The 25,377-nt window shown below is 51.1% G+C and overlaps 2 protein-coding genes across 2 annotated transcripts in view; one reads left to right on the top strand and one right to left on the bottom strand.

Annotated features, from left to right (window-relative positions):
- RAB44 (RAB44, member RAS oncogene family) overlaps positions 1-23,779 on the top strand; it is a 35,694-nt gene extending 11,915 nt beyond the window's left edge. The window contains exons 3-14 of the mRNA XM_050787906.1: positions 4,862-4,973; positions 6,530-6,704; positions 8,484-8,630; positions 9,237-9,327; positions 9,703-9,798; positions 11,318-11,505; positions 12,104-13,662; positions 16,739-16,820; positions 18,462-18,576; positions 19,587-19,688; positions 21,884-21,960; positions 23,259-23,779. Of these exons, the coding sequence (XP_050643863.1) occupies positions 4,862-4,973; positions 6,530-6,704; positions 8,484-8,630; positions 9,237-9,327; positions 9,703-9,798; positions 11,318-11,505; positions 12,104-13,662; positions 16,739-16,820; positions 18,462-18,576; positions 19,587-19,688; positions 21,884-21,960; positions 23,259-23,349 (2,835 nt within the window). The 3' untranslated portion in view covers positions 23,350-23,779. The remainder of the gene's footprint in view (positions 1-4,861; positions 4,974-6,529; positions 6,705-8,483; positions 8,631-9,236; positions 9,328-9,702; positions 9,799-11,317; positions 11,506-12,103; positions 13,663-16,738; positions 16,821-18,461; positions 18,577-19,586; positions 19,689-21,883; positions 21,961-23,258) is intronic.
- STK38 (serine/threonine kinase 38) overlaps positions 1-25,377 on the bottom strand; it is a 276,943-nt gene that overhangs the window by 221,153 nt on the left and 30,413 nt on the right. The gene's annotated exons all lie outside the window — the stretch shown is intronic.

Here is a 25,377-nt window from a genome sequence, read left to right on the forward strand (position 1 = left end):
AGTTTTGCCTTTTTATCCTTTTTCATTTTCTAGAATAACCAGACACTTTCACACAACAATGCATCCCATTTTCCTTGCAGACAAAGTTTTGTTTCTCTGTTGCTATTGCTCCTAGCAAAGCCTCAAGCATCTGTAGTTAATTGAACTTTTGTTGTTGTTGTTGTTGCCGTTGTTTTGAGACAGGGTCTTGCTCTGTTGTCCAGGCTGTAGTGCAGTGGCACAATCTCAGCTCACTGCAACCTCTGCCTTCTGGGTTCAAGCTATTCTCATGCCTCAGCCACCCAGTTAGCTGGAATTACAGATGCCCGCCACCATGCCAGGAAGATTTTTCTATTTTTAGTAGAGACAGGGTTTCACCATGTTGGTCAAGCTGGTCTTGAACTCCTGACCTCAAGTGATCCACCTGCCTAGGCCTCCCAAACTGCTGGGATTACAGGTGTGAGCCACCATGCCCAGCCTGTATTAATTGCACTTTTAACCAGTGTAATTAACCTCCTTCATAGGAAGAACTAAGGATAAATAATTGAGAACTGTCTTATACAAGAATTTTAGCAGACAAGCAAAGCTCACAAATACACATAAGCCAACTTTCTACAGCCTTGAGTATCCCTAACACAACTTAAAAAGAAAGTGGTCAAATATATGTAACAGAAAATGTATCATTTTAACTATTTTAAAATGTACTATTCAGTGGCATTAAGTACATTCACGATGTTGTACCACCATTTCCCCAGTCATCTCCAATGCTTCTTTTATCTTGCCAAGCTGAAATTCTGCACCCATTGAATAGTTAACTCCCATACTTCCCTCTCTCCAACCCCTGGCTATCCCTATTCTACTTTCTGTCTCTATAACTTTGATTACTCTAGGTACCTTATAGAAATGTAATCATACAGTATTTGTCTTTTAGTGACTGTTGTATTTCACTTAGCAGAATGCCCTCAAGGTTTATCTGTATCATAGCATGTGTCCAAATGTTCTTCTTTTTAAAGACCAAATAATATTCCGTTGTACATATATGTCATTTTTGTCTATCCTCTTATCTGTCAGTGAACACCTGGGTGGATTCTTTTGGTGATTGTGAATAATACTGCTATGAATATGGGCATACAAATATCTGAGTCTCCACCACTTTCTTTTGCACATTTTTTTTTTTTTTTTTTTTTTTTTTGAGATGGAGTCTCCCTCTCTCGCCCAGGCTGGAGTGCAGTGGCGTGATCTTGGCTTACTGTAACCTCCGCCTCCTGAGATCAAGTGATTCTCCTGCCTCAACCTCCCGAGTAGAGAAGCTGGGATTACAGGCACGCGCTACCTCGTGTGGCTAAGTTTTCTGTTTTTAGTAGAGAGGGGGGTTTCACCATGTTGGCCAGGCTGGTCTTGAACTCCTGACCTCAGGTGATCCACCCGCCTTGGCCTCCCAAAGTGCTAGGATTACAGGCATGAGCCACCTCACCCAGCCTGCACAATTTTTTTTTTTTTTTTTTTTTTGAGACGGAGTCTCGCTCTGTCGCCCAGGCTAGAGTGCAGTGGCCGGATCTTAGCTCACTGCAAGCTCCGCCTTCCGGGTTCATGCCATTCTAGTGCCTCAGCCTCCCTCCCAAAGTGCTAGGATTACAGGCATGAGCCACCTCACCCAGCCTGCACAATTTTTTTTTTTTTTTTTTGAGACGGAGTCTCGCTCTGTCGCCCAGGCTAGAGTGCAGTGGCTGGATCTTAGCTCACTGCAAGCTCCGCCTTCCGGGTTCATGCCATTCTAGTGCCTCAGCCTCCCGAGTAGCTGGGACTACAGGCACCCGCCACCTCTCCCGGCTAGTTTTTTGTATTTTTAGTAGAGACGGGGTTTCACTGTGTTAGCCAGGATGGTCTCGATCTCCTGACCTCGTGATCCGCCCGTCTCGGCCTCCCAAAGTGCTGGGATTACAGGCTTGAGCCACCGCGCCCGGCCGCCTGCACAACTTTTTAAAGCAGAAAATAATGAATTCATTTGTTAACATTACCCAAAGATATAGCTACTTTCTAGCATGTGAAAATAAGAAGTAAAAAATATATCAACTTAAAATTATGATTAGCAACCAATGTTTCAGTATTAAATTTGTTTTAGAAATTATCCAGATAGTCAAAAATTATTTATTAATTAATGTACTTCAATATTAATTCAAAATTCTAAAGTTATCTAAGAATCTTGGAAACTGTGGTTAAGGTGACACACTAAAAAATATAATTACTGTTGATACAAAATTTATTTGTTAGAATAATTAATCAATTTAGTGGGGCACAAATTTACATGTTTATACTCTTAAACATAAGATAAAGTTGACTTGTTTGATCTGAAAGTCGAAATGAGAAGTATAGGAAATGTAGATTAACTAGTTTCTTCACAGAAAATAAATATAGACTTATGAAAAACAGAATGTATACTTGTATTATACTTAACATAAAGCACAGAAAAGACAGATAGCTATTACATGTATTTTGTCAAAACAATTATTAAACCAGTATAATTTGTTCAAAGAATCATGTTAATTATATGGACCTGGCTCCTGAAAAATTTTCTGAGCTAGCGATTTCTAAGAAGAATTGTTTTAAGTCTAACACATTTAAAGCATTCAAATTTCAGTTATTTTCTGTTATTTTTAGGAGCATTAGATTTATATAATCACTTATTTGTCTCTATAAACTAATCAACACAGAACTCCTTTAAGAGACATAGTACACTAAGTTATTAATACCTTCCAGATGTACAAGAGTATTTCACGCTGACAACAAGAGTTAAAGACCTTTCGGGTGTGGTGGCGCATGCCTGTAATCCCAGTTACTTGAGAGGCTGAGGCAGGAGAATCGCTTGAACCCAGGAGGTGGAGGTTGCAGTGAGCTGAGATTGTGCCACTGCATTCCAGCCTGAGTGAGACTCTGTCTCAAAAAATAAATAAATAAAATAAAAAAGAGTTAAAGGCCTTTCTATTGCAGATGTATAGATATACAGACGCACAGAGAGTATCTTGCTTCATTTCTACAGTTCCAGCCACAGATCAAAAGTAAATATAGCAGGCTGGTCATGGTGGCTCACGCCCGTAATCCCAGCAGTTTGGGAGGCTGAGGCGAGTGGGTCACCTGAGGTCTGGAGTTTGAGACCAGCTTGGCCAACATGGTGAAACCCCGTCTCTACTAAACATACAAAAAATTAGCCGGGCGTGGTGGCAGGCACCTGTAGTTCCAGCTACTCAAGAGGCTGAGGCAGGAGAATAGGTTGAACTCGGGAGGTGGAGGTTGCAGTGAGCCAAGACTGCGCCACTGCATTTCAGCCTGGATGACAGTGAGACTCCGTCTCAAAAAAAAAAAAAAAAAAAGTGAACAGCAACATGAAACCTCACCAACTCAGATCTCAAACAGCTGTTCTCCTTCCCAGTGGATACAAAATTATTTTTCTTTGAGATATAGTCTCATTCTGTCACCCAGGCTAGAGTGCAGTGGTGCAATCTTGGCTCACTGCAACCTCCTTCTCCCAGGTTCAAGTGATTCCCCTGCTTCAGTCTCCCGAGTAACTGGGATTACAGGCGCCCACGCCTGGCTAATTTTTGTATTTTTAGTAGAGACGGGGTTTCACCATGTTGGCCGGGCTGGTCTCCAGCTCCTGACCTCAAGTGATCTGCCCGCCTCGGCCTCCCAAAGTGCTGGGATTACAAGCATGAACCACTGTGCCCAGCCTGGAATTCTTCACTAATTTGAGATCACAAATAGAAAAACAAACAACAACAACAACAAAACGATTAGCAAACCAGTTTTTCCGTTATTTTTCAACCAACAGGCATTAGGTCTCCATGATGCATCCCCCAGAGATCACCAAATAGAACATAAAGACCATCGCTGGTTTAGACCAGACCATCACTGCTGCCACCAATGGGGAATAACTTATCATTCATGTGCAGCCCCAGATAAAAACACGAAATTTACAAAAAGGAAAACAAAGTAACTAGAGAAACAGAATCAGCAAACTCCAAGTTCTATTATGCTTGGGATTCCCTCTGAGAGCCAAAGCTCGTGGGCTAAAAGAGCCCGTGACATGCGCTTGTGCAGCCATGCAGGCTACTGGGTTCTGCCAGATGAGCCCACTGGGCCGTCTCCATAGACCTCAGTCCAAAACTTGTTATAATTTTCAAAAAGGTAAAATCATGACCTGTAGGCTGTGATATATAAACTGAACTCTTATAGAAGATTTTATGTAACTCATTGACTTTTTTTTTTTTTGGAAACGGAGTTTCACTCTTGTCACCCAAGCTGGAGTGCAATGGCACCATCTTGGCTCACTGCAACTTCTGCCTCCTGGGTTCAAGTGATTCTCCTGCCTCAGTCTCCCAAGTAACTTGGAACATAGCCACCGCTACCATGTCCGGCTAATTTTTGTATTTTTAGTAGAGACGGATTTTCACTATGTTGTCCAGGCTGGTCTTGAACTCCTGGCCTCAGGTGATCTGCCCACCTCGGCCTCCCAAACTATTGGGATTACAGGCATGAGCCACCATGCCCGGCCTCAGATAATTTTTGGACACTGATCACGACATTCTGGGGGAGGGCTGGCTGCTGTCCTTTATCAAGTTTCTAAAGACATGGGACTTAGGACAGGTACATTTTGATTTTGGATGGAGAGAGTGAAAAGGGCTGGAGCCAGTTCATGGCCCTGCTGGGAGGGCTGCCTTGGGTGGGGTTGGGAACGTCAAGCTTAGGCCCTGGGTCAGGTTACTGGGGGGACTCTGACATGAGGGCGAGGTGAGGTAGGGGTGGCTGAAGACAAACATCTCTCCGTTTTGGAGGGTGAGAATCTTCCCAGGTGGGAACACCTGCCCACCTTGCCCATTCCTTCCAGGTGGCCAAGTTCAGCTTCCTGGGCAGCAAGGAGGAGTCAGAGATGATCTTCGACTGGGTGGACGTGGAGCGGAAGGGACATCTGTCACTTGAAGAATTCAGCTCTGGACTCAGTATGTCTGTCCTTGGAGGGCCTCTGGGCACCCAGGTGTCCCGTGCAGTGTGCCCTGCATGGGGCTAGACTGGGTTGTTAGAAAGGCAGCCCTTTTCCCAGGGACTTTCACCCCACATCCCTGGCTGCCAGAGTGGTCCGGGGCCCTCCCCCATGCATTCCACCCCCCACCCCCCCGCCTCCAGGGAGGCCTCTGGGCTTGCTCATCCCATGTCTTCTCCTCAGTAAAAGGCCTCTCCTGAGCCAGAGGTCTTGACACCACAGATTTGTTTCCGCCTGAGGAGAGTAACATTGTGGCTTTGGTTAGGGGAATTCCATGGGCCAGGGAGCAGCAGAGGGTGATATTTAGGGGTGGGGGCTTTCCAGGTGCTGAGCCCCCGCTGGGCAGGGCCGCCCCAGCACCTGCCTCTCTAGAAGGGCTGACAAGACATAGGGAGCCCAGGACCAGCAGGGCACAATCCTCCCGCCAATCCTCTCCGTGGGAAGACCTTCCGGCCCAGGCAATGAAAGGTGTGGTGTCTTCACAGAGCCCCTGCATGGACACAGATCAGCCTTCAGTGTCCACAAAGCCACCCAGAGTTCTCAGGTCAGCTGAGTCTCCAAAAGCCTGGAGACCCGCAGAGAAGGAGGCCAGGAATTTGCATTTACGCGTGGGCCCACTCCAGCAGAAGGTTCCTCCAGTTCTGGCAATGGAGAAGCTGAGAGTTGGGAGGAAAACTCAAGGGCTGGGCAAGGGGAGTTGCCGGTGGGAGTGCAGTGCAGAGGGAGCTTGTTGTCCACACAGCCTTGGGGCCGTCTTCATTCGTGAATCAAATCATGCCTGCCATGCCAGGAACTTCCCAGTGCCTGTGGGACAAACTGGAAGCCCCTTCCTGGGGCCTGCAGGGCCTGCACCCTCCAGACGCTGCCAACCTCGCTGGCTCACTCAGTGCCATTCACCCCGTCCATCTTGCTAGCCCGGTCCTGCCTCAGGGCACCTGCAGTGCTGTTCTCTTTGCCAGGCACACGCTTCTTGGAGTCCACAGGATTTGCTTCTTCTTGGGATTCACATCTCAGTTCCAGTGTCACCTCCTTAGGCCACTGCTAGCCACCTCATCTAAGTCGATCCTCCCAGTCTCTCAGTGGAAATTACCCTGCATATTCCTATATTCCTTTGGCTCACTTAGCAAGTTGGCTTAAAATATATACATATATATATTCTTTTCAACCTGCACTAGAATGTCAGCTCCACGTTAGGGATTTTGGTTAATTTTGTCACGTAGATGCTCAATACACATCCCTTGATTGAGTGCGTGAAGGGTTTGTTCACTGCCTTGGAGGTGCGGTGTGATTTCCAGCAAGTCTTTTGGTGTCTCTGGGCCTCAGACGCTCATCTGTAAAATGACTACCTTAAGTAGACTCCTAAGGTTGATATGAGAAATACATGAATGTAGCCCTGTATAAATGTGACTGGCACAGGTAGAATTCCTTCCCTGAGGGCTGGAGCAGGGCTGGGTGGGAGGCCAGGCACCTGGGCCCAACACCACTGTGCTCCCCTCTGTCCGTCTCTGTCCACAGAAAACATCTTTGGCTCCAGCCAGAGCTCCCACAGGCTCCGCAGAAGGAAGCCACTGCCCTCTAAGCGGGTGTCTGCTACCACCAGTTTCCCGGCTCTGGAGGAGGCCGATGCTGAGGAGAAGGAGGCGTTCCTTGCCTTCATAGAGCAGCTGGGGACTGGACACTTACTTCCCAAGTAAGGCCAGGGCAGCATGTGCACAGGGAGAGGCTCTGCCAGCCATTGACAGCAGGGGCTCCCCTGGACACAGCGTCAAGGGGGCAGGTGCCAGGTAGAGCCAGGTGCAAATCCCGGCTTGGCCATTGGCTAGCTGTGTGACCACAGGGATGGCTTCGCCTCTGACCTCTGTTTCCTGGGCTGCAGAATGAGCCTAAAAGCTGTGGTGGGGTTAAAACCACATGCAGAGGATGCCTGCTTATGGGGAGTCATTCCCACCCCCGCACCTCCCTGCCCTATCCTGCCCTGTAGGGTCACTCTTCAGGAGGACTAACAAGTGGGCTCAGCTTCCCAAGGGCCCTTGAATTCTTAAAACCATGGGAATCCCTGCGGGTGCCTTTCTTAACTCAGTGAGGATTCCTGGAGTTGGGGGTGATTTCAGGCATTTTGTGCCCCGGGTTGAACAGGTTTGGAGACAGAAATGCATTTCCTCCCATCCTTCTGAGGCTCTGGGTATAGGGAGTTGCCTTTGCTTAGAGAAGGGGAGCCCTGGCCTGGCTCATGCCTGTAATCCCGGCACTTTGGGAGGCCGAGGCGGGTGAATCACCTGAGGTCAGGAGTTCCAACCAGCCTGGCCAACATGATGAAACCCCATCTCTACTAAAAATACAAAAATTAGCCGGGCATGGTGGCACATGCCTGTAATCCCAGCTACTCGGGAGGCTGAGGCAGAAGAATTGCAGCAGGAGAATCGCTTGAACCTGGGATGCAGAGGTTGCAGTGAGCTGAGATCGTGCCACTGCACGTGGGCCAGAGCGAGACTCTGCTCAAAAGCTACATGGTGAAACCCCGTCTCTACTAAAAAAATACAAAAAAAATAGCCGGGCGAGGTGGCGGGCGCGACAGCTACTCGGGAGGCTGAGGCAGGAGAATGGCTCTTGTCCGGCCACTGCACTCCAAAAAAACTCCGTCTCAAAAAAAAAAAAAAAAAAAAAAAAAAAAGAAAGAAAAGAAAAAGAGAGAGAGAGAGAGAGAAAGAAAGGGAGCCCTGCCTGCAAACATCCCTCTCTAGGACTCCCAGGGTCTGTTAGAACCAGTGGGGGAATCACCCTCACGCACTGGCCCAGGTTTGCTCACCGCACCCGTGGGGTTCTGTGAGGACAAGATTCCTCACGCTTGGCTCCGGGAGGGTGGGGCCAGGTGCTGTGAGGCAGGCAGGGTGGGACTTAGGGTGTAGACTGGCAGGGCAGCCTTTTATTCACTTGGCAGCTTGGCCTAGGCTCAGCCCTCTGGCATCTGTCCTCACGACTTAATTAAATCCATGTGAAAGCAGCCTTTATCGGGTGCCAACCGTGTAGCAGGCCCTGAGCTGGTGCTTTCGTCAGGCGTCTCTCATTCCTCAATGACCTTGCTTGGCAGGAATCAGCCCCCACCCCATTTTACAAATGAGCCCAGAGAGGGCTTGGGACTTGCTGAAGGTCACACAGCCTCAGAGTGAGAGAAGAGAGAGGGCAGATGGAAGCCCTGGGCCATCAGTATCCCAAATCCTCCCATCCCACTATTACAGAATCATAGAGAGACAAAGTGTGGCAGGGGTTCAGGAAGGGAGAGGGCACACCTGGGAACGGTTCCTGGAGGAGGTGGCATTTGAGTTGCATCTTGTAGGGTGTCAATAGATTTGGCCCAGGTGCCAAAGTCTCTTGGAGCGCTGTCGTGAAAACTGAGGAGTGGGGCTCCCCTTGCTTCTCCATCCCACCTCGTGTCTGACCCTCCCATCTCTGGCTGTCCTCCCCTCCCCAGGCAGACAGAAATCTGGCAGCTGTGGGGGCAGCTGCGGCAGGAGGAGCCCCAGCTGGCAGGCAACCTGGCAGGCTTTCTGGCCAAGATGACCAGCCGCCTGCAGGAGGCCCAGGCAGACAAGGAGGCCTTGGAGCTGACCCTGAAGAAGTGAGTGGGGGGCCCGGCCGGGTGCCTGACTTGAAGTAGGTGCTCTTCACATTCCAGTGGAATCTGAATTTCCCCAGCTCCTTCTACAGCCGGGCCTGTGAGCTGGATAGGGCAGAGCTGCGCTGGAGGAAGAGGTGGCTCAGGGGACCTGGCGGGGAGGACAGAGTTGGTAATGGCAGGAGTGGGAATGGCAGGGTGTGTCTTGGTACAGGACCCGCTGTGACGCCCAACTCCAGGGGGCCTGCTCCCGTAGATTGCAATGCATGTGGTGACCCTGGAGTTGGGTTATAGGGGCAGGAGGATGGTGAAAGAGGGAGGTGGGACTGAGTGATGGGGTGATGAGGACAATGAGACCCTGGCCAGGGGAACTGGTGATGGTTACAAGGGTCGGCATGGTGGGATCAGCAGGACCAATGTCAAAGTCCAGTATGGGTCAGCGGGTTGTTATTGGGATGGCTGTTCTCAGAGTGACAGAGGTCAGTGACTGCTGGCAGAGTGAGGAAAGCAATAGGATGGATTCCACACCCAAGCCCAGACCGCCCCTGCCAGCAGCAGGCTCCCAGAGGCGCTAATGGGCTGCCTGGCCCCAACTCCTGCTCCTCCCAGGTGTGACTCTGACCACCACCGCGAGGTCCAGCAGCTCTATGAGGAGATGGAGCAGCAGATCCGCCAGGAGAAGCAGCAGCTGCAGGCCGAGGTGGGCTCCTGCTGGCAGCCTGCCTCCTTCCCACTGCCCGGGACACCTCTGCTGGCTGAGGAGTGGGGCCAGTGACTGACCAGGGTGGGGTGCAGGCGGCTGCTGGAGTAAATCCTCTCCCTGCCCTGAGCAGCTTGTGTTCCCCAGAGAGATGGGGTGGGGAATGTCGAACCTGGGCCCCCTTCCCATCTCTGCCAAGTCTCCTTGTTGCCACAATCTAGGCTGGAACTGGGGGAGCTGTCCTGAGAACCCTCCCTGCTGGGACATCCTGGCCCAGGCACCCCAGGTGGTGGAGGTGGAGTGTGAGAAGGGCTGGCCTGCCCAGCTGGCTCTTAAGAGTCTGCAGGGTGAGGGCTGAATCTACCTACTCCACAGAGCGACTCTCGGGGCCTGGCCCTCACCTCCCAGATGCAGGACGTCCTAGAAGCCAAGGAGCGCGAGGTGCAGCGACTAGCTGAGGGCCAGAGGGAGGTGAGTGACAGGATTTCCCAGAAACCCACTTTCGAACAGGTTTTTAATATCTATGAGCCTCAGTTTCCTATCAGAGACATGGAAATCAGAGCTCCTGCCTTAGTAGGTACTGTGATGATTAGAGGTACTACATGGGAGGGCCTAAGACAGTGCCTGGTACATAGTAGTTTATGTATCACTTGTTCCATCTCTGAAACTGACCTAGCTTCCTGCTTAGGGTCAGGTTACCTGCTGCCCTGACACTGCAGGTCTTATAGCCTGTAGTCACTTACGGGTGGCACTGTGGTTGACTGTTCGGAGACCCTGCCCCACTGTCTCTTCCTTCCTCAACTTGGGGACCTCTGACCTTGGTAAAATTGTCCTCTGCTGTAACCAGGACAACAAGCATCCCTTCAGCCTGGGACAAGATTCCCGGAGCCTTCCTCACCATGGCCTGGGCTGGCCCTGTTACCATGTTGATTTCCCAGGTGCCTCTGCAGCTGCTCCTTGGAAATTGAGGCAGGCCCCTCCTGCCAAGAGAAGAGATAGGGCTTTACACCTGGGGCCGTTTTGTCCTGTCCCCTGTGAAGGTGAAGCCTCTTCCCTCCAACCATTCATTCCTTCACCCCACAACTACTTATCCAGCACCAACTATGTGCCAGACACTGTTCCAGGTTCTGAGGATCATGACAGACACAAACCTCTGCCCACAGAGTTACCATCTAGTCAGGGAGACAGGTGACATACATAACATAGGAGATGGTGATCAGTGCTAAGGAGAATAAAGTAAAACAGGAAAGGGGGATAGAAGAGTTGGAATCGTAGTCAAGTAAGTTGAGAAGGGAGTCAAGGAAGGCCTGGCTGAGATGATGACATTGGAGCGAAGACCTGAAGAAGTGTGATATGCTGGGGAAGGGCATCCAGGCAGAGGGAACAGCAGGTGCGAAGGCCCTGAGCGGGCATGTGCTATGGAAGTTCACGGAACAGTAAGCAGAGCTGTGGACTGGAACAGACTGAGAGGGAACAGCCATGGGAAAGGAGATGAGGGTCATGAGGGGAGGTGAGGAGGCTGCAGGGAGACTCTTCAGGGTCCCGGAGGCCATTACAAGGGCTTGCCTTTCCCTACACCTGGCCAGGCAGCGTTCCCTCTCTCGGTCATGTGATTTGCTGTTGGATCAGGAGCCCCTTGTAGACCAGATGGTCTCAGAGGCCAGCAGCCATTGCAGGGCTCTGAGTAGAGGAGGGTGGGATCTGGTTTAGGTGTGGGGCTTTTGTGGCACTGCTGGTTTTTGTTCCTCACACAGTCTCCCTGCCCTCCCTGCCTCAGGATTTCCAATGCCCCTCCTGGACAGGAGCTAATGGAGCTAGTTAGGCCAAGGAGGGATAACCGTCCACTCTTACTCTGATTTAAGCTGGGTCTCCAGGAGCCTGGACAGGGGGTGGGAGTCTGGACAGGGGGTGTCTCACAATGGCCTTGGGAGGCTTTTTGCTGCCCTGGAGGGCATCTGGGCTTCTCTCCGCCTCACCCTCCACCCTGCAGCTGGAGGCCCAGCTCTCCCACCTCAGGAGCACACATCAGGAGGCTGCCTCAGAGAACCAGCAGCTGTGGGAGGCCAAGCGTGACCTGGCTGGGCGGCTGGAGGAGGTGCAGGGGCAGCTGCAGGTGACCAGGGGGCGCCTGGACGCCGCCAGGGGCCAAGTGTCCTGGCAGGTGGAGGAGAAACTGAGGCAAGTGGCTGCTATCCCTGGACTGGGGTGGACTCTAGGGGCCTCCTGGAACCAGTGGGGAACTCTGAGTTCTCTAAGAATCTAGCTAGCACACAGTGCACACACAGTTTCCTTCCTTAAACCCCACCCTCTGCCAAGCTGGAACTATCACGCCCATTTCTAAGATGAGGAAACTGGGGCACAAAAAAGGGAAACACCTGTGCCCAAGACCACATGGCTAGAATTAAAACATGCACATGTGTGGGTGTACATGTACACACACACACACACACACACACACACAAAGGCTTAGTGCAGTGCAAGATCCCTAGCAGGCACTCACTCTACTTGTTATAGCTCAGAGGAGTGGGATGGGCCAGAATGATCAAGGAAGGCTTCCTGGAGGAGGTGAGGCTTCATGTGGGTCTTGAGGATGGATGAGATTGGATGAGGAGGAGGAGTGGGGAGCACACACCAGGTGAGAAGGATTGCCTGAGCAAGGACTGGGAGGAGGCCTGGCCATGGGGAGAGCAAGGGATGGTGAAGGCTGCAGGTAGGATGGGTGTGACACCACCTACCTGCCCCTCCCCTGATCTTTGCTTCCCTGCTTCCTTTCCAGTGTTCCTGGAGTGGGTGAGAAGACCCCAGACCCTCGGGCTGTCTCCCCTGAGGAGGCCCCCCTGCCTGGGCTATTTGGGGACAATGATGACTGGGACCAGCTCCTGAGCAACTTTGGCAGCCCTCCGCACGGAGCCCTGCAGCTCTGCTGGAGCCCGCCCCCGACCCCAAGAGCCGCCTCAGGCCCCCAGACACCCCGTGTGGTCAGGCAGATCTCCATCTCGGAGCCACAGGCTTTACTATTTGGTCAGGAGCCATCTTCAGATCCAGATGGGGCTCCGAGGACCCCCCCTGGGGTGCCTTTCAGCGCCAAGGACAGTAAAGGAGTGGACCCAGATGAGCAGGACATTAGTGCAGAGCAGCCTGTCGAACCGCACGACCTGGACCCCAACCAGGAGCCGGGGTCCACACCCGAGGGCCGCCTCCTCTGGGGTCTCTCAGGAAGCCTGGTGGCACCTGCATTCAAAGTGCTCATTCCTTTGGAGGATGGGCCCCCTCCCCCTCCCCAGGCCCCAGCTGGGTCCAGCAAACAGATCCAGGCCTCAGACCCAGATGACAAGGACCCTGGGTCTTGGGCTCCTCCCAGGGGGGCTCAGCCTGGGGCTGGAGCAGGACCCCGGGAATCCACACAAACCCCTCCCACCATGACTGAGCCGGAAACCCAGCCCAGACCCTCGCCCACAACTGCCTTCACAGGAGTGGGCCCAGCCAAGCCGCCCAGGCAGAGAGATACCCTCCAGCAGAACCTGCATGCCACTGGCTCTGAGCCAAGACCGGGGGCCCAGAGGGCCAGAGCCCTCACCCTGGGGCCAACTGAGCCCTTCCAGGGCCTGGAGTTTGTGGGTCCACTGCCCACAGAGAGGTTGGAGCAGGGCTACACAGGCCCAGTGGTGCAGGAGGGCCTTCCTGAGGGGCTAAGAGAAGCTCATGGCCGGGTCCTTGGGCTGGGTGAGCTGCCTGCCCTCCCCCACCAGGGGCTAGAAGAGGAACCCAGGTCTGAGGAAGGAAAACAAGAGGGCCGAGGTGAACAGGACCTCAGTTCAGAGCAGTCAGTTGAGGCTCACGGCCTGGAAGCTGCGCATTCGCAACTCCCCCAGCAAGATTCTCTGCTTGCTTCTCTCCCATCTGCCACACCACAGGCTCAGGTGGAAGCAGAAGCCGCCGCTCCTGGAAAACCGGCACCTCCAAGGGGCTCTCCTCCCGGAGGGGCTCAGCCTGGGGCTGGAGCAGGACCCAAGGAACCCACGCGAACCCCTCCCACCATGGCTGAGCAGGAAGCCCAACCCAGGCCATCCCTCATGACTGCTCACGAGGAAGAACAAGGCCCCCGTCACTCCAGAGAACCAAGGGCAGAGAGCAGGCTTGAAGATCCAGGAACGGACTCCAGGGAGGCTGGGCTGACCCCATCCCTGGGAGACCCCATGGCTGCAGGGGAACCCCAGGCCAACCCTGATTACCTCTTCCATGTCATCTTCCTGGGAGACTCCAACGTGGGCAAAACATCCTTCCTGCACCTGCTGCACCAGAATTCCTTCGCCACAGGCTTGACAGCTACCGTGGGTAAGGGCACCGAGGAGGGCGGCGGGGAGGAGGGGAGATGCAGGGGCCAGGGCCAACGAGTGGCAGCAGGCCCAGACCAAGCCACCCCTGAGGAAGCTGCAGGTTCTGCCCTGGCCACAGGCCCTGCATTAGACATTGTTTTATATGGGCATAACCTTACTATTTCACTAATCGTCTCTAATTACAGGTAATTTGCTTTTTCTGCATTGATCTGATTAGCTTATAATGTGCCACATCAACAATGCACCCTGCAATTTAGGTGCCTGCGAGAGTTGATGGTGAAAACAAGCAAGTTTCCACTCATGTGGCCCGTGGGCAGGCCAGAGCAGGGTCTGTGCTGGTTGGATTTGCTCATGACTAGCTCCAGGCTGGGCGGCGATGGTCTGGCAGGAAGTCACCTTGGGCAAGCTGGATATTTTACACAGAATGTGTTTGTAGAGTGTGGTAAATTAGGAACCCAGGTGCCTGAATTCAAATTTTAGTCCTGCCACTTATTGGGGTCTGAATTTGGACAAATGATTTAACCCTTTCGAACCCCCAAATCCTCATCTGCATAATCAGACAACAGTAGTGCTGCCTTCCTAGAGCGGTTGAGGATTAGTTGAGTTGATATGTCAAGATCTTAGAATAATAACTGACATGTAGCGAGTACTCCGTAAGTATTAGTTATTATGATTGTTATGATTATTATAAGTAAATATTTGATCATGTCTAACTCAGTGGCTCCTGCAAGAAATGGCTGAAAGCAGAGAACCTTCCCTCCCTAAAAGTATCAGCATATGCGGCCACTGAACCCCATACAGAGCTACAGAAAAGCAAACCCGAGGGAATGGAGGGGAGACCCACCTAGGGACGAAGACGTCATGCCATGCCTGTCTTTATATTAGACCAGGGCACATGCCGACTGAGGATCAGTGCCAGACCAGTCGGTAAATGACAGCTCCCCACAAGAGAGGCCTGGGGCAGGTTCTCAAACTTTTCTTGCCCAAGAAGCCTTACCTGGGAGCCAGTTAAAAATGCAATTCCCTCAGGAAGAGGAAACCTATAGCAGGCTGGCCTGATGTTGAGTGGGGTCACAGGTTCTACAACGCTACCATTATTTTATTTATTTATTTATTGAGATAGAGTCTCGCCCTGTCACCCAGGCTCAAGTGCAGTGGCACAATTTCTGCTCACTGCAACCTCTGCTTCCTGGGTTCAAGTGATTCTCCTGCCTCAGCCTCCCAAGTAGCTGAGACTACAGGTGTGTGCCACTTCACCTGGCTTATTTTTGTACTTTTAGTAGAGATGAAGTTCACCATGTTGGCCAGGCTGGTGACCTCAGGTGATCCACCTGCCTCAGCCTCCCAAAGTGCTGGGATTACAGTCATGAGCCACCATGCCCAGCCAAGGCTACCATTATTAGTCACCTAAGCTACCGTTTACTGACCACCTCCCATGCACTAGGCATCTTCCATACATGTCTTACTCCTTACAACAGCCTTCCTTAGAATGGAGCCTCCCCTTTTATTATGTGGTGAGAAGTTCCCACAAAATTCAATCAAGAAAAACACAAACTGCATAATTGTGAACCAACCAACCAACCAACCAACCAACCAACCAACCAGGCAAGCCGGCATGCACTGCTAGCCGGCTGGGAGTACCCGAGATTCAAGTACTTGGTCCAGATCTGTCCCAATCCCAGCTACGGTTTGCTGCCCCCTGGTGGCTATCGTCTATTCCGGTTTAAATACCACAGGAAATGATCCTGCCTTCATGGGTCAATTATTTCCCTACCTGGCGTCACCTTCCCTCCATTCTTGCCCCACCCCACTACCTCTACCCTGCCTGCATTTGAGGACGGGACCAGATAGAGAATTACAGCCAACGGAGTTATATTTGAATGTACATTTTCCGTATCTATCCCCATTTTACAGATGAAGAAAGCAGAGAATTGAAGACCTGGTTAAGTTTCTTGCCCTAGCTGGGCCCCCAAAGTTAAGGCCACCTACCTTAAAAGCCCTGCCTCCACACCAGAAGTTTTATCCTCTTTTCTGGGTCTGCTCACTTAAAACAGCATTTTATTTATTTATTTATTTATTTTTTTTTTTGAGGCGCTCTGTCGCCCAGGCTGGAGTGCAGTGGTGCCATCTCCGCTCATTGTAAGCTCCGCCCCCCGGGTTCTTGCCATTCTCCTGCCTCGGCCTCCCGAGTAGCTGGGACTACAGGCGCCCGCCACCACGCCCGGGTAGTTTTTTGTATTTTTAGTAGAGACGGGGTTTCACTGTGTTAGCCAGGATGGTCTCGGTCTCCTTACCTCGTGATCTGCCCGCCTCGGCCTCCCAAAGTGCTGGGAATACAGGCGTGAGCCACCGCGCCCGGCCTTATTTATTTATTTATTTATTTTTTTTTTTTTTGAGACGGAGTTTCACTCTTGTTGCCCAGGCTGGAGTGCAGTGGCGGGATCTCGGCTCCCTGTAACCTCCGCCTCTCGGGTTCAAGTGATTCTCCTGCCTCAGCCTCCCGAGTAGCTGGGATTACAGGCGTGTGCCACCACACCCGGCTGATTAAAACAGCATTTTAATCCTCCAGCCACTCTGCAGTGTAGGTCTTTCTAATTTGCCACTTTGCAGACAAGGAAAGAGAGGCTCACAGAAGTGAAATGACCTGCCTGAGGTCCTGTAACCAGTGTAACAGTGGCCTGAAGCCAGCATTCCTTATGCCCCTCTGGGCTGCTTGTCTCCCCTGCTGTCTGGTTGAGAGGGGAAGGTGCATGCTATAATTAGGGAATGGAAAAAGGAGTAGTGTAAAAATAAAATAATGAAACTTGTATTCTGGGTGACCTAAGGAATAAACATCGTAGACAAGGTGCCTTGGGTTGGCACAAACTGCCAGTATGGCAGGGAGGTCTGGGAAGGCTTCCTGGAGAAAGTGGGTCCTCAAGGATGGATGGAATGCAGAGCGGAAGGGAAGCCCAGCAGCCAAGGGCTCTATCGCACTGCAGCTGGTACAGGGAACAGGTGTATACTGGGGTAGGCCTTGGCTAGGAGTCCTGGATGGTAACTTAGTAGGCTTCACCCCTCTTTATGTGTCCTAGGAGTAGATTTTCGGGTCAAAACCTTGCTGGTGGACAACAAGTGCTTTGTGCTGCAGCTCTGGGACACGGCTGGCCAAGAGAGGTAACAGGCAATGTGTATCAGTGGTGTCAGGAACTAGGTACAGAGGGACACACAGCAGCCCCAGTAACATGGGCCGGAGGCAACTGCCCCCCGAGGATTCAGGAGGTCAGGGAAGGAGAGATGAGTCAAGGCCAAGGCAGGGGAGAGAGGGCAGCAGAGCCAGAGGTCCCTCAGCCTGGCAGGGCATATATTAGGGCTGTCCCAACATGGTCATTAGTGGACAGCCACCCAATCACCTGTCCTTCTGAAAATGCTGGTCTTCTATTTTCAACCTAGGCAGAAGTGATCAAAACTTTTTTCTTTTCTTTTTGAGATGGAGTCTCGCTCTATTGCTCAGGCTGGAGTGCAGAGGCGCGATCTGGGCTCACCACAACCTCCACCTCCTGGGTTCAAGCGATTCTCCTGTTTTCAGCCTCCCGAGTAGCTGGGACTACAGGTGCCCGCTACCACATCTGGCTAATTTTTGTGTTTTTAGTAGAGATGGGGTTTCATCATATTGGCCAGGCTGGTCTCGAACTCCTGACCTTGTGATCTGCCTGCTTCGGCTTCCCACAGTGCTGGGATTCCAGGCATGAGCTACTGCACCAGGCAGTAATCAAAACTCAAAAGGCATATCTTATTTGATTCTGCAGTTCCACATCTAGAAATTTATTCTATAGACAGACTCATATATGACTATAATAACAAAGAGACCAGGACCATTCGTAGTATTATCACTTGTGTTATTAAAATAGGAAACAACCTAAATGTCCATCAATAGGGGACCAGTTAGATAAAGTAGGGTCAGTCCACCCAATATAACACTGTAAAGCCACACAAAGACTGAGGACTGTCTTTATGTACTAATAGGGATTTTTTTTTTTTTTTTTTTTTTTTTTTTTTTGAGACACAGTCTTGCTCTGTCGCCCAAGCTGGAGTGTGGTGGCGTGATCTCAGCTCACTGCAACCTCCGCCTCCAGGGCTTAAGTGATTCTTGCGCCTCAGCCTCCTGAGGAGCTGGGGCTGCAGGCACACGCCACCACATCCAGCTAATTTTTGTATTTTTAGTAGACACGGGGTTTCACCATGTTGGCCAGGCCAATCTGGAACTTCTGACCACAAATGATCCTCCTGCCTCAGCCTCCCAAAGTGCTGGGATTACAGGCGTGAGCCACTGCACCCAGCCCGATAGGGAAATTTCTCTAAGACATCCTGTTAACTGGAAAAAACCAAAATGCAGAACACTGAATATTAATGAGTATGATGAATGTTTTACACTGTATTTGTATAAAATAGAGGCGGAAAGATGTATGTGTACGGGTGTATATATGTGTGTGTATATATATGTATATACATAAAATACCTCTGGAAAAATATTTAAGAAACTGATAACCCTGGTTGCCTCTGGGGAGGGGGACTAGGTGGCTTCAGGATGGGGCAGAAGGAAGGAGACGTTTCACTGAGTTCTCCTTGAGACCTTTTGAAATTTGGGCCATGAGAACTGTTACCTCGTCAACAAGAACTACACCGTACGAAGGAAAGCATACAGACGTGCTCTGTGGGAAGCAATTAGAAGTAGGATAAGTTACTTCTCCCACTTTGCAGAGGCCAGGACCTGGGGTCGGGATGCCTGGTGTGGCCTCATGCAGACTCTCTGGGCAGGTACCACAGCATGACGCGGCAGCTGCTCCGCAAGGCTGATGGGGTAGTGCTTATGTACGACATCACCTCCCAGGAGAGCTTTGGCCACGTGCGCTACTGGCTAGACTGTCTCCAGGTGAGCAGATGGCTGCTGGGGTTGGCCCCAGTCCCTCCAGTCAAGAGGGACCTTATATCCTGCCACTCCCTCTTTTCTCCTAGGATTACAAACGACATGACAGACATATGGGTGACACCACCCACTGAGGGCATGTGGTTGGATGAGCTGGGAATGCAGTAGTACAAAGAAACGACAACCACATAGTATAGCCTTCAAACAAAACTACTTCCTTTATCCTGTGAACATTCTCTTCCTACATATGGCAGCTCTGTTTATAATGTCTTCTTCTTACACTTGAGGCTAATGTAGTTCTAGTGCCATGCCACGTGATAATTCCTCTGTTCACACATCTCTAGTTTTTCCCCTGCATACTTCCTCAAAGCATATATACTGAAATTCTGCAGTGTGTACTAGCACAGCAGAGGGGTGTGAAGTTAGCCATGTTGTCTTCTCTCTGGAAGTTTCTAGTTTAGCAAAAGAAGCAGGATAAGGTAATGTGTGAAGAGGGGAGCTGAGCGCTGGGGTCTGATAGGACCTAGATTTGAATCCCACCCACCCCAACTCTGTGACTTTGGACAAGTGAATTGAGCTCTCTGAACTTCAATTTCCTGACTTCTTTCATAGGGGAGCTGTGAGGATTAACTGATATAATTGATTTCAGCATAGCACCTGGTGTATAACAATCACTCATTAATCAGAAAGTATTATTATTATTATTCATGAAACAATTGGGAAAATGTATAATCAAGTGCTGGACTGTTCAACACAGGCAGGAAGAGAGGGCATGGGCAGGAACAATCCAGGAAGGCTTCCTGGGGGAGGTGTTCTTAAGGTTGGCCTTGGAAAATAGGTGAGATGTTTATCAGCAGAAAGGAAGGATGGGGGAAAGGGTCCAGGTGAGAAGGATATGGAGTGGATGTGGCCTGAGAGTGGGAACATGGGGGACACACTTCAGCTTCTAGGAGGGCAAATGTGCCAGGGGCCTGGCACACAGTGGTTGTGGCTGAGAGAACATGTTCTGTGTGCAGGACGCAGGGTCGGATGGGGTGGTCATCCTTCTCCTGGGAAACAAGATGGACTGTGAGGAAGAACGGCAAGTGTCCACAGAAGCTGGGCAGCAACTGGCCCGGGTAAGCACTTGGGCATCAGCCCCTCTCTGTGTGTGGACCGGGCAGGTGCCTCCCTGGCGGGTAGTGGATAGGCGTCACTTGACCTGGGCAGCCGAGGAGAACCCATGGCCCATTCCTGCCCCTGCCCCAACCAAAGCCCTGCTCAGAGCGAACAGCCTGGCCGCCTCTGCCTCCCACACAGCCCCGGCCTCTGGAGATGCGTTTTAAGCCCAAACCCGAGGCTAGAGTGGCGAGGGTGATACTGAACCTCATTGTTGAATTAGCACATTCCCACACCATGTCCCCACCTACATAAGAAATAGCTTCAGAGTAAAAAGGTTTTAAAGGCTTTGCTTAAAATTCCCAATCAAATTTTAATTTTATCTCTGGTCTCTAATTAACGTGCTGCCTTCTAAGTTCTCCTATTTTAAGACTCAAATTCTCCCTTGGGATGATTACATCAGAAGCTCCACTGCCAGACAGTGAATACTATTTATTCATGAATAGCATTTAACCACATTCCAGAAAATCTGGAGAGAATAAAAATAGAGGGGAAAATCACTCCTCGCCCCACCTCTCACGCAACCCCTCTTGGCGTTTTCATACCGCATTTTCTTCCTGTTTCTCTTCCCACTTCCCATAAGTCGTGAGGTCATCATTGTGGCTCCTGCCTGAAAGGAAGTTTATTCTTTTTCTTTTTCTTTCTTTTTTTTTTTTTTTTTTTTGAGCTGGAATCTTGCTCTTTCGCCCAGGTTGGAGTGCAGTGGCATGATCTCGGCTCACTGCAACTTCCGACTCCAGGGTTCAAGCGATTCTCCCACCTCAGCCTCCTTAGTAGCTGGGACTAGAGACGCGCGCCCCCAGGCCCAGCTAATTTTTGTATATTTAGTAGAGACGGGGTTTCGCCATGTTGGCCAGGCTGATCTGGAACTCCTGACCTCAGGTGATCTGCCTGCCTCAGCCTCCCAAAGTGCTGGGATTACAGGCGTGAGCCACTGTGCTCGGCCTTTTTCTTAAAAGTAGTAACTCAACCCTTTGACATAGTAATTTATCCTCTAGCAATTTATCCTAAGGGAAGACTCGGAAGTAATAATCCCTAAAGGAACACCTAATGGATACCCATGTATAACGTACAATCGCACATGTTTATATGAGGGCTTTCAAATATTATTTATAAGAACAAACATTTGGCAGCAATTGGTGGTTAAATTGTGGATGTTCATACGAGAGGTGTTTGCCATTAAGAATCCCGTCTTGGAAAAATATTTAAGGGTGTGGGGGAAATGCTTACAATATAATAGAAAATCATATAAGCAGCTGCAAATCTAGATATAGATTAGGTTGAAACATATGAAATTGCTGATATTTGACTGGGGCATGCCAAAAATAGCAATTTCATCTGGTTTAACCTAACTGTACAGGACATTTAGCCCCCGCCCCATAAAAGGGTTATATAAAACAGAATGGCAATATCTTCCCAAACGCTAACAGCAGTGGTTTAGATATTGAGCATGTACTTTCTTATACTGTATCTTCCAATATTCTCCCAATGAAATATTTTTGAAATTAAAAAACATAACTGGCCGGGCGTGGTGGCTCATGCCTGTAATCCCAGCACTTTGGGAGGCTGAGGCGGGTGGATCACGAGGTCAGGAGATCGAGACCATCCTGGCTAACACGGTGAAACCCCGTCTCTACTAAAAACAAAAAAATGCAAAAACTTAGCCGGGCGTGGCAGCGGGCGCCTGTAGTCCCAGCTACTTGGGAGGCTGAGGCAGGAGAATGGCGTGAAGCGGGGTCCCAGCTACTTGGGAGGCGGAGCTTTCAGTAAGCCGAGATCGCGCCACTGCACCCCAGCCTAGGCGACTGAGCGAGACTCTGTCTCAAAAAAAAAAAAAAAAACTAACATTTATAAAATGTCTCCAGAGACCTTTCTCCAAGTTGGGATGCAGGCTTCCCACACTACTCCGAAGGCTGTGAAGTGTCGTTTCAGTGCATTCTTTGACACCTTGGCCAGCCGGGGTGAAGGGACAGTGGGCAAAGGGCTTCAGCCAGGGATGGTGGCCCACGCCGAGACGGGGCTGTCTTGCTCGCCACTGAGGTCGGCTTGGGGATGCCTTGGGACTCTGATGGCCAGGACTTTAGCGGTGGGGTACAGCCTGGCCTTGCAGTTGTCTCTCCCAAGGCACACATGCCCCTCCCTGTCTGGCCTGCAGGAACTGGGGGTCTCTTTTGGGGAGTGCAGTGCCGCCTTGGGTCACAACATCCTGGAGCCTGTGGTAAACCTGGCCAGGTAAGTGCTGCCCACCCCTCCGCCCCACCCCCACCCCCCGCCCTACCCCCACCCCCCACCGCCCCACCGAATCCTCTGGGACAGCTCCAGCCCCACTCTTGACTCCCAGGTGGGACTGAAAGGCCCATTCTGAGGAAATGGGTCAGAGAAGCACCTAGTTAAAGACCTTGGCTCACCAGTCTGAGCGGGGGAGAGAGAGCCCTGCACTGAGTCTCCTGACTCCAGCTCTGCCATTCCCTTTCGCTGAATCACTCCCCACAGGCACTCAGGCTCTCCGAGCCTCAGTTTTTTCACTTGCAAAGAGGGCTGAGAAAAGGAGTGTCTTTCTTCTGCTCCCAAACTTCTAGTAGCTTCCATGGATTTAAAATAAAATTCAAATGCTTTGCAATGGCCTGCAGCATCTCCAGTGCCATCTCCCGTACCCCTGCACACACACACACACATTCACTCACACCCCCACATTCTCTCACACATACACTCACACTCACACTCACACACACACACTCACTAAGTTCCAGCCACTCAGAGACTCCCTCCCTGATCACCCACCTCTCACCACTATTTTGGATCCCGGCCCCTGTTTGTGTCCTTCATGGCCCTTCTTGACACGACACATATTAATGGTATATGCATTTATCTGTTTTCTTGTTGTCCAGGAAGGCAGGGCCATGTCTGTTCCGTTCAGTCCCTCTCCCCATGCCTGGGACCCAGGTGCTCCAAAAATGAATACAATGAGTGAGGGATGAGGGGAGCTAGATCAGATGGGCACCGTCTGGCACGCAGTAAATGCATCATGAAGAAAGGGAGGGACTTCTTTTGCTTCCCCAGCCCCCAAGCTCTCTCTTGGCACTGAGCCATAGCCCTCTGCCCGGGATGCACCTCCCCCATCCTTTCTGCTGGCAAACCTTGTCCATGGCTCAGTTTTCAGTTCAGTCACCATCTCCTTCCTCCCCAGATCCCTCCAGGACCTGGTATGAAGTCCCTGTGCGCCTCCCCATCATTCCTGGGCTGCAGTCACCCCTTTTCCTGTCTGTCTCTCTCACTACTCAAGGGAGGGAATAGTGGTTTCTCTGTCGTAGTCAGAGTCCTGCACAGTGCCTGGCACATAGTAGGCCAGAGAGAGAAGGTCAAAGTCTCAGGGACTCAATTCTTCTGGTCTCATGTGGAATGCAGGGCAGAGGCAGAGCTGGTGTGGGGGTTGCGGGTGCAGCCTCCCAGCCCCCAGCTGCACCCATGGGCCCATCCATGCTGCCCCTAGGAGGTGAGAAAGAGGACTGATGCTCGGCATTGTCACATAGGTCACTCAGGATGCAAGAAGAAGGCCTGAAGGGCTCGCTGGTGGAGGTGACCCCCAAGAAGCAGCCCAAGAAATTCGGTTGTTGCTCCTGACCACTTGTCCTGTCCCGGGTAGGATGGACACCCGCATGGTTTCCTGTCCCTCAGCTCCTGTTCTTCGTTCCTGGACAGCAACAAAACAGAGGACCAGCTTGGAGGTTCAGGAAAACCCTTCTCAAATCAGGGACTCGGATCCCAAAGCAGGGCTGCATCACCTCTGCCTTTCAAACTCCAAAGGAGGGCTTTGTTGAGTGAACAAGACTTGGGGGGCAGGAGTACGGCAAAACTCTCCAAAGAAAGAAAAAGTCTGGAAAAACAACTTAAGGAAAATACACCAAAATATTGGCCACACATCTGTGGGTGATAAAATTATAGCGAGAATGTGTGTGTGGGGGGGTGTTACTTTCGATTTTACACATACTTGTATTTTCAGATTTTCAACAATAACGATATTCATTACATAATCAGAAAAAAAGAGATGAGGAGGAGAGAAACTTTCCAAGGAGCTCCCTCGGGTGCTGCTGGCTCCTAATTGGTGTAACCTGTTAATCACCGCTCAGTGTTAGAGCGGTCCCTCTGTGCTCTGCCTGGCAGGGGGCTGTTGGCCTGGTCTCCCTCGCTATTTCTATTTGCAGGCATGGGCTTTCTTCGGTTCCTGGGAAGAGTGATGATCCGAAGGCCTCTGATACACCCTGATGCCCTCCTGTCTTGCAGAGCCCCGACCTCACTCCCTTTCCCCATGATACGAAACACACCTCACAGGGGTCACATTCAAGGGTCCCATCCCCTGCTCCAGTGCCACGGTGTCCCCAAGCACAGGGCTTCGGCCTGAGTTGTCAGTCTATGGATGTATTTGAAGGGCAGCTAGGGTGTGGCTGGGGGTCCAAACAGCTGGGGAGCCTAGACTCAGAATCATTCACACACTCTTCTTTGGAGCTTTTGCAGAAGTTTCCGGAATTCCATAAGATTCACCTCCTGGATGGCGGCTGCACCTTATCGGCCAGGGCTGGGGTTTCCGGTGCCCTTGGAGAGCTTGCTTTAGAGTCTTAGAGAGACTGCCATGGTCTGTGTTTGTGCGTCTGTCACATCTTACCATCATCACAAATTGAATAGACAACATGTGCCAGGCAGTGAGTTTGTTTGATTGTTTTTTGAGACAGGGGTCCCTCTCTGTTCCCCAGGCTGGAGTGCATTGGCATGATCGCCACTCTCTGCAGCCTCAACTGTCTGGGCTCAAGCGATTCCCCTACCTCAGCCTCCCAAGTAGCTGGGACCACAGGCACGTGCCACCACACCTTGCTAATTTTTTAGTTATTTGCAAAGACAAGGTCTTGCTATGTTGCTTAGGCTGGTCTCAAACTCCTGGGCTCAAGTGATCCTCCCAATGTGCTGGGATGACAGGTGTGAGCCACCGCCCCCAGCCTGAGTTTGGTATTTTGTAATCCTTCAGGTACTGGGGAATTTCCTGGCTGAATCAATGGAAACCCCATAGAGGGACAAGCAAAGACAGTTCAAGGAACAGAGTTAGAGAGAGAATGAAGGAGAAAGAGGGAGCAACAGAGGCCTGTTGAATCACACAGTCTTAGACCCTGGCCCCAACCCCTCTTCTCAGTTCTGAAAGGAACGTCTCAGCAGCAGTGAGCCTTCCATCACTAGAGGCACACAAGCAGAAGCCAGGTAATACTTGGCAAAAGGTGAGGTAGAGAAGATCCCAGCATCTGAATCCACCAAAGTTGGATTAGATTCCCTTAACGGACCCCATTCAACCTCCAGACTCCATCTGGATGATTCCCATGGTCCAGCTGATTCTTTTTTTCTTTTTTTCTTTTTTTTTTTTTTTTTTTTTTTTTTTTTTTTGAGACGGAGTCTCACACTGTCGCCAGGCTGGAGTGCAGTGGTGCAATCTTGGCTCACTGCAACCTCTGCCTCCTGGGTTCACGCCATTCTCCTGCCTCAGCCTCCCGAGTAGCTGGGACTACAGGCGCCCGCCACCGTGCCCGGCTAATTTTTTGTGTTTTTAGTAGAGACGGGGTTTCACCATGTTGACCAGGATGGTCTCGATCTCCTGACCTCATGATCTGC

Source organism: Macaca thibetana, chromosome 4, assembly GCF_024542745.1.
Source record: "Macaca thibetana thibetana isolate TM-01 chromosome 4, ASM2454274v1, whole genome shotgun sequence".
NCBI lineage: Eukaryota > Metazoa > Chordata > Mammalia > Primates > Cercopithecidae > Macaca > Macaca thibetana.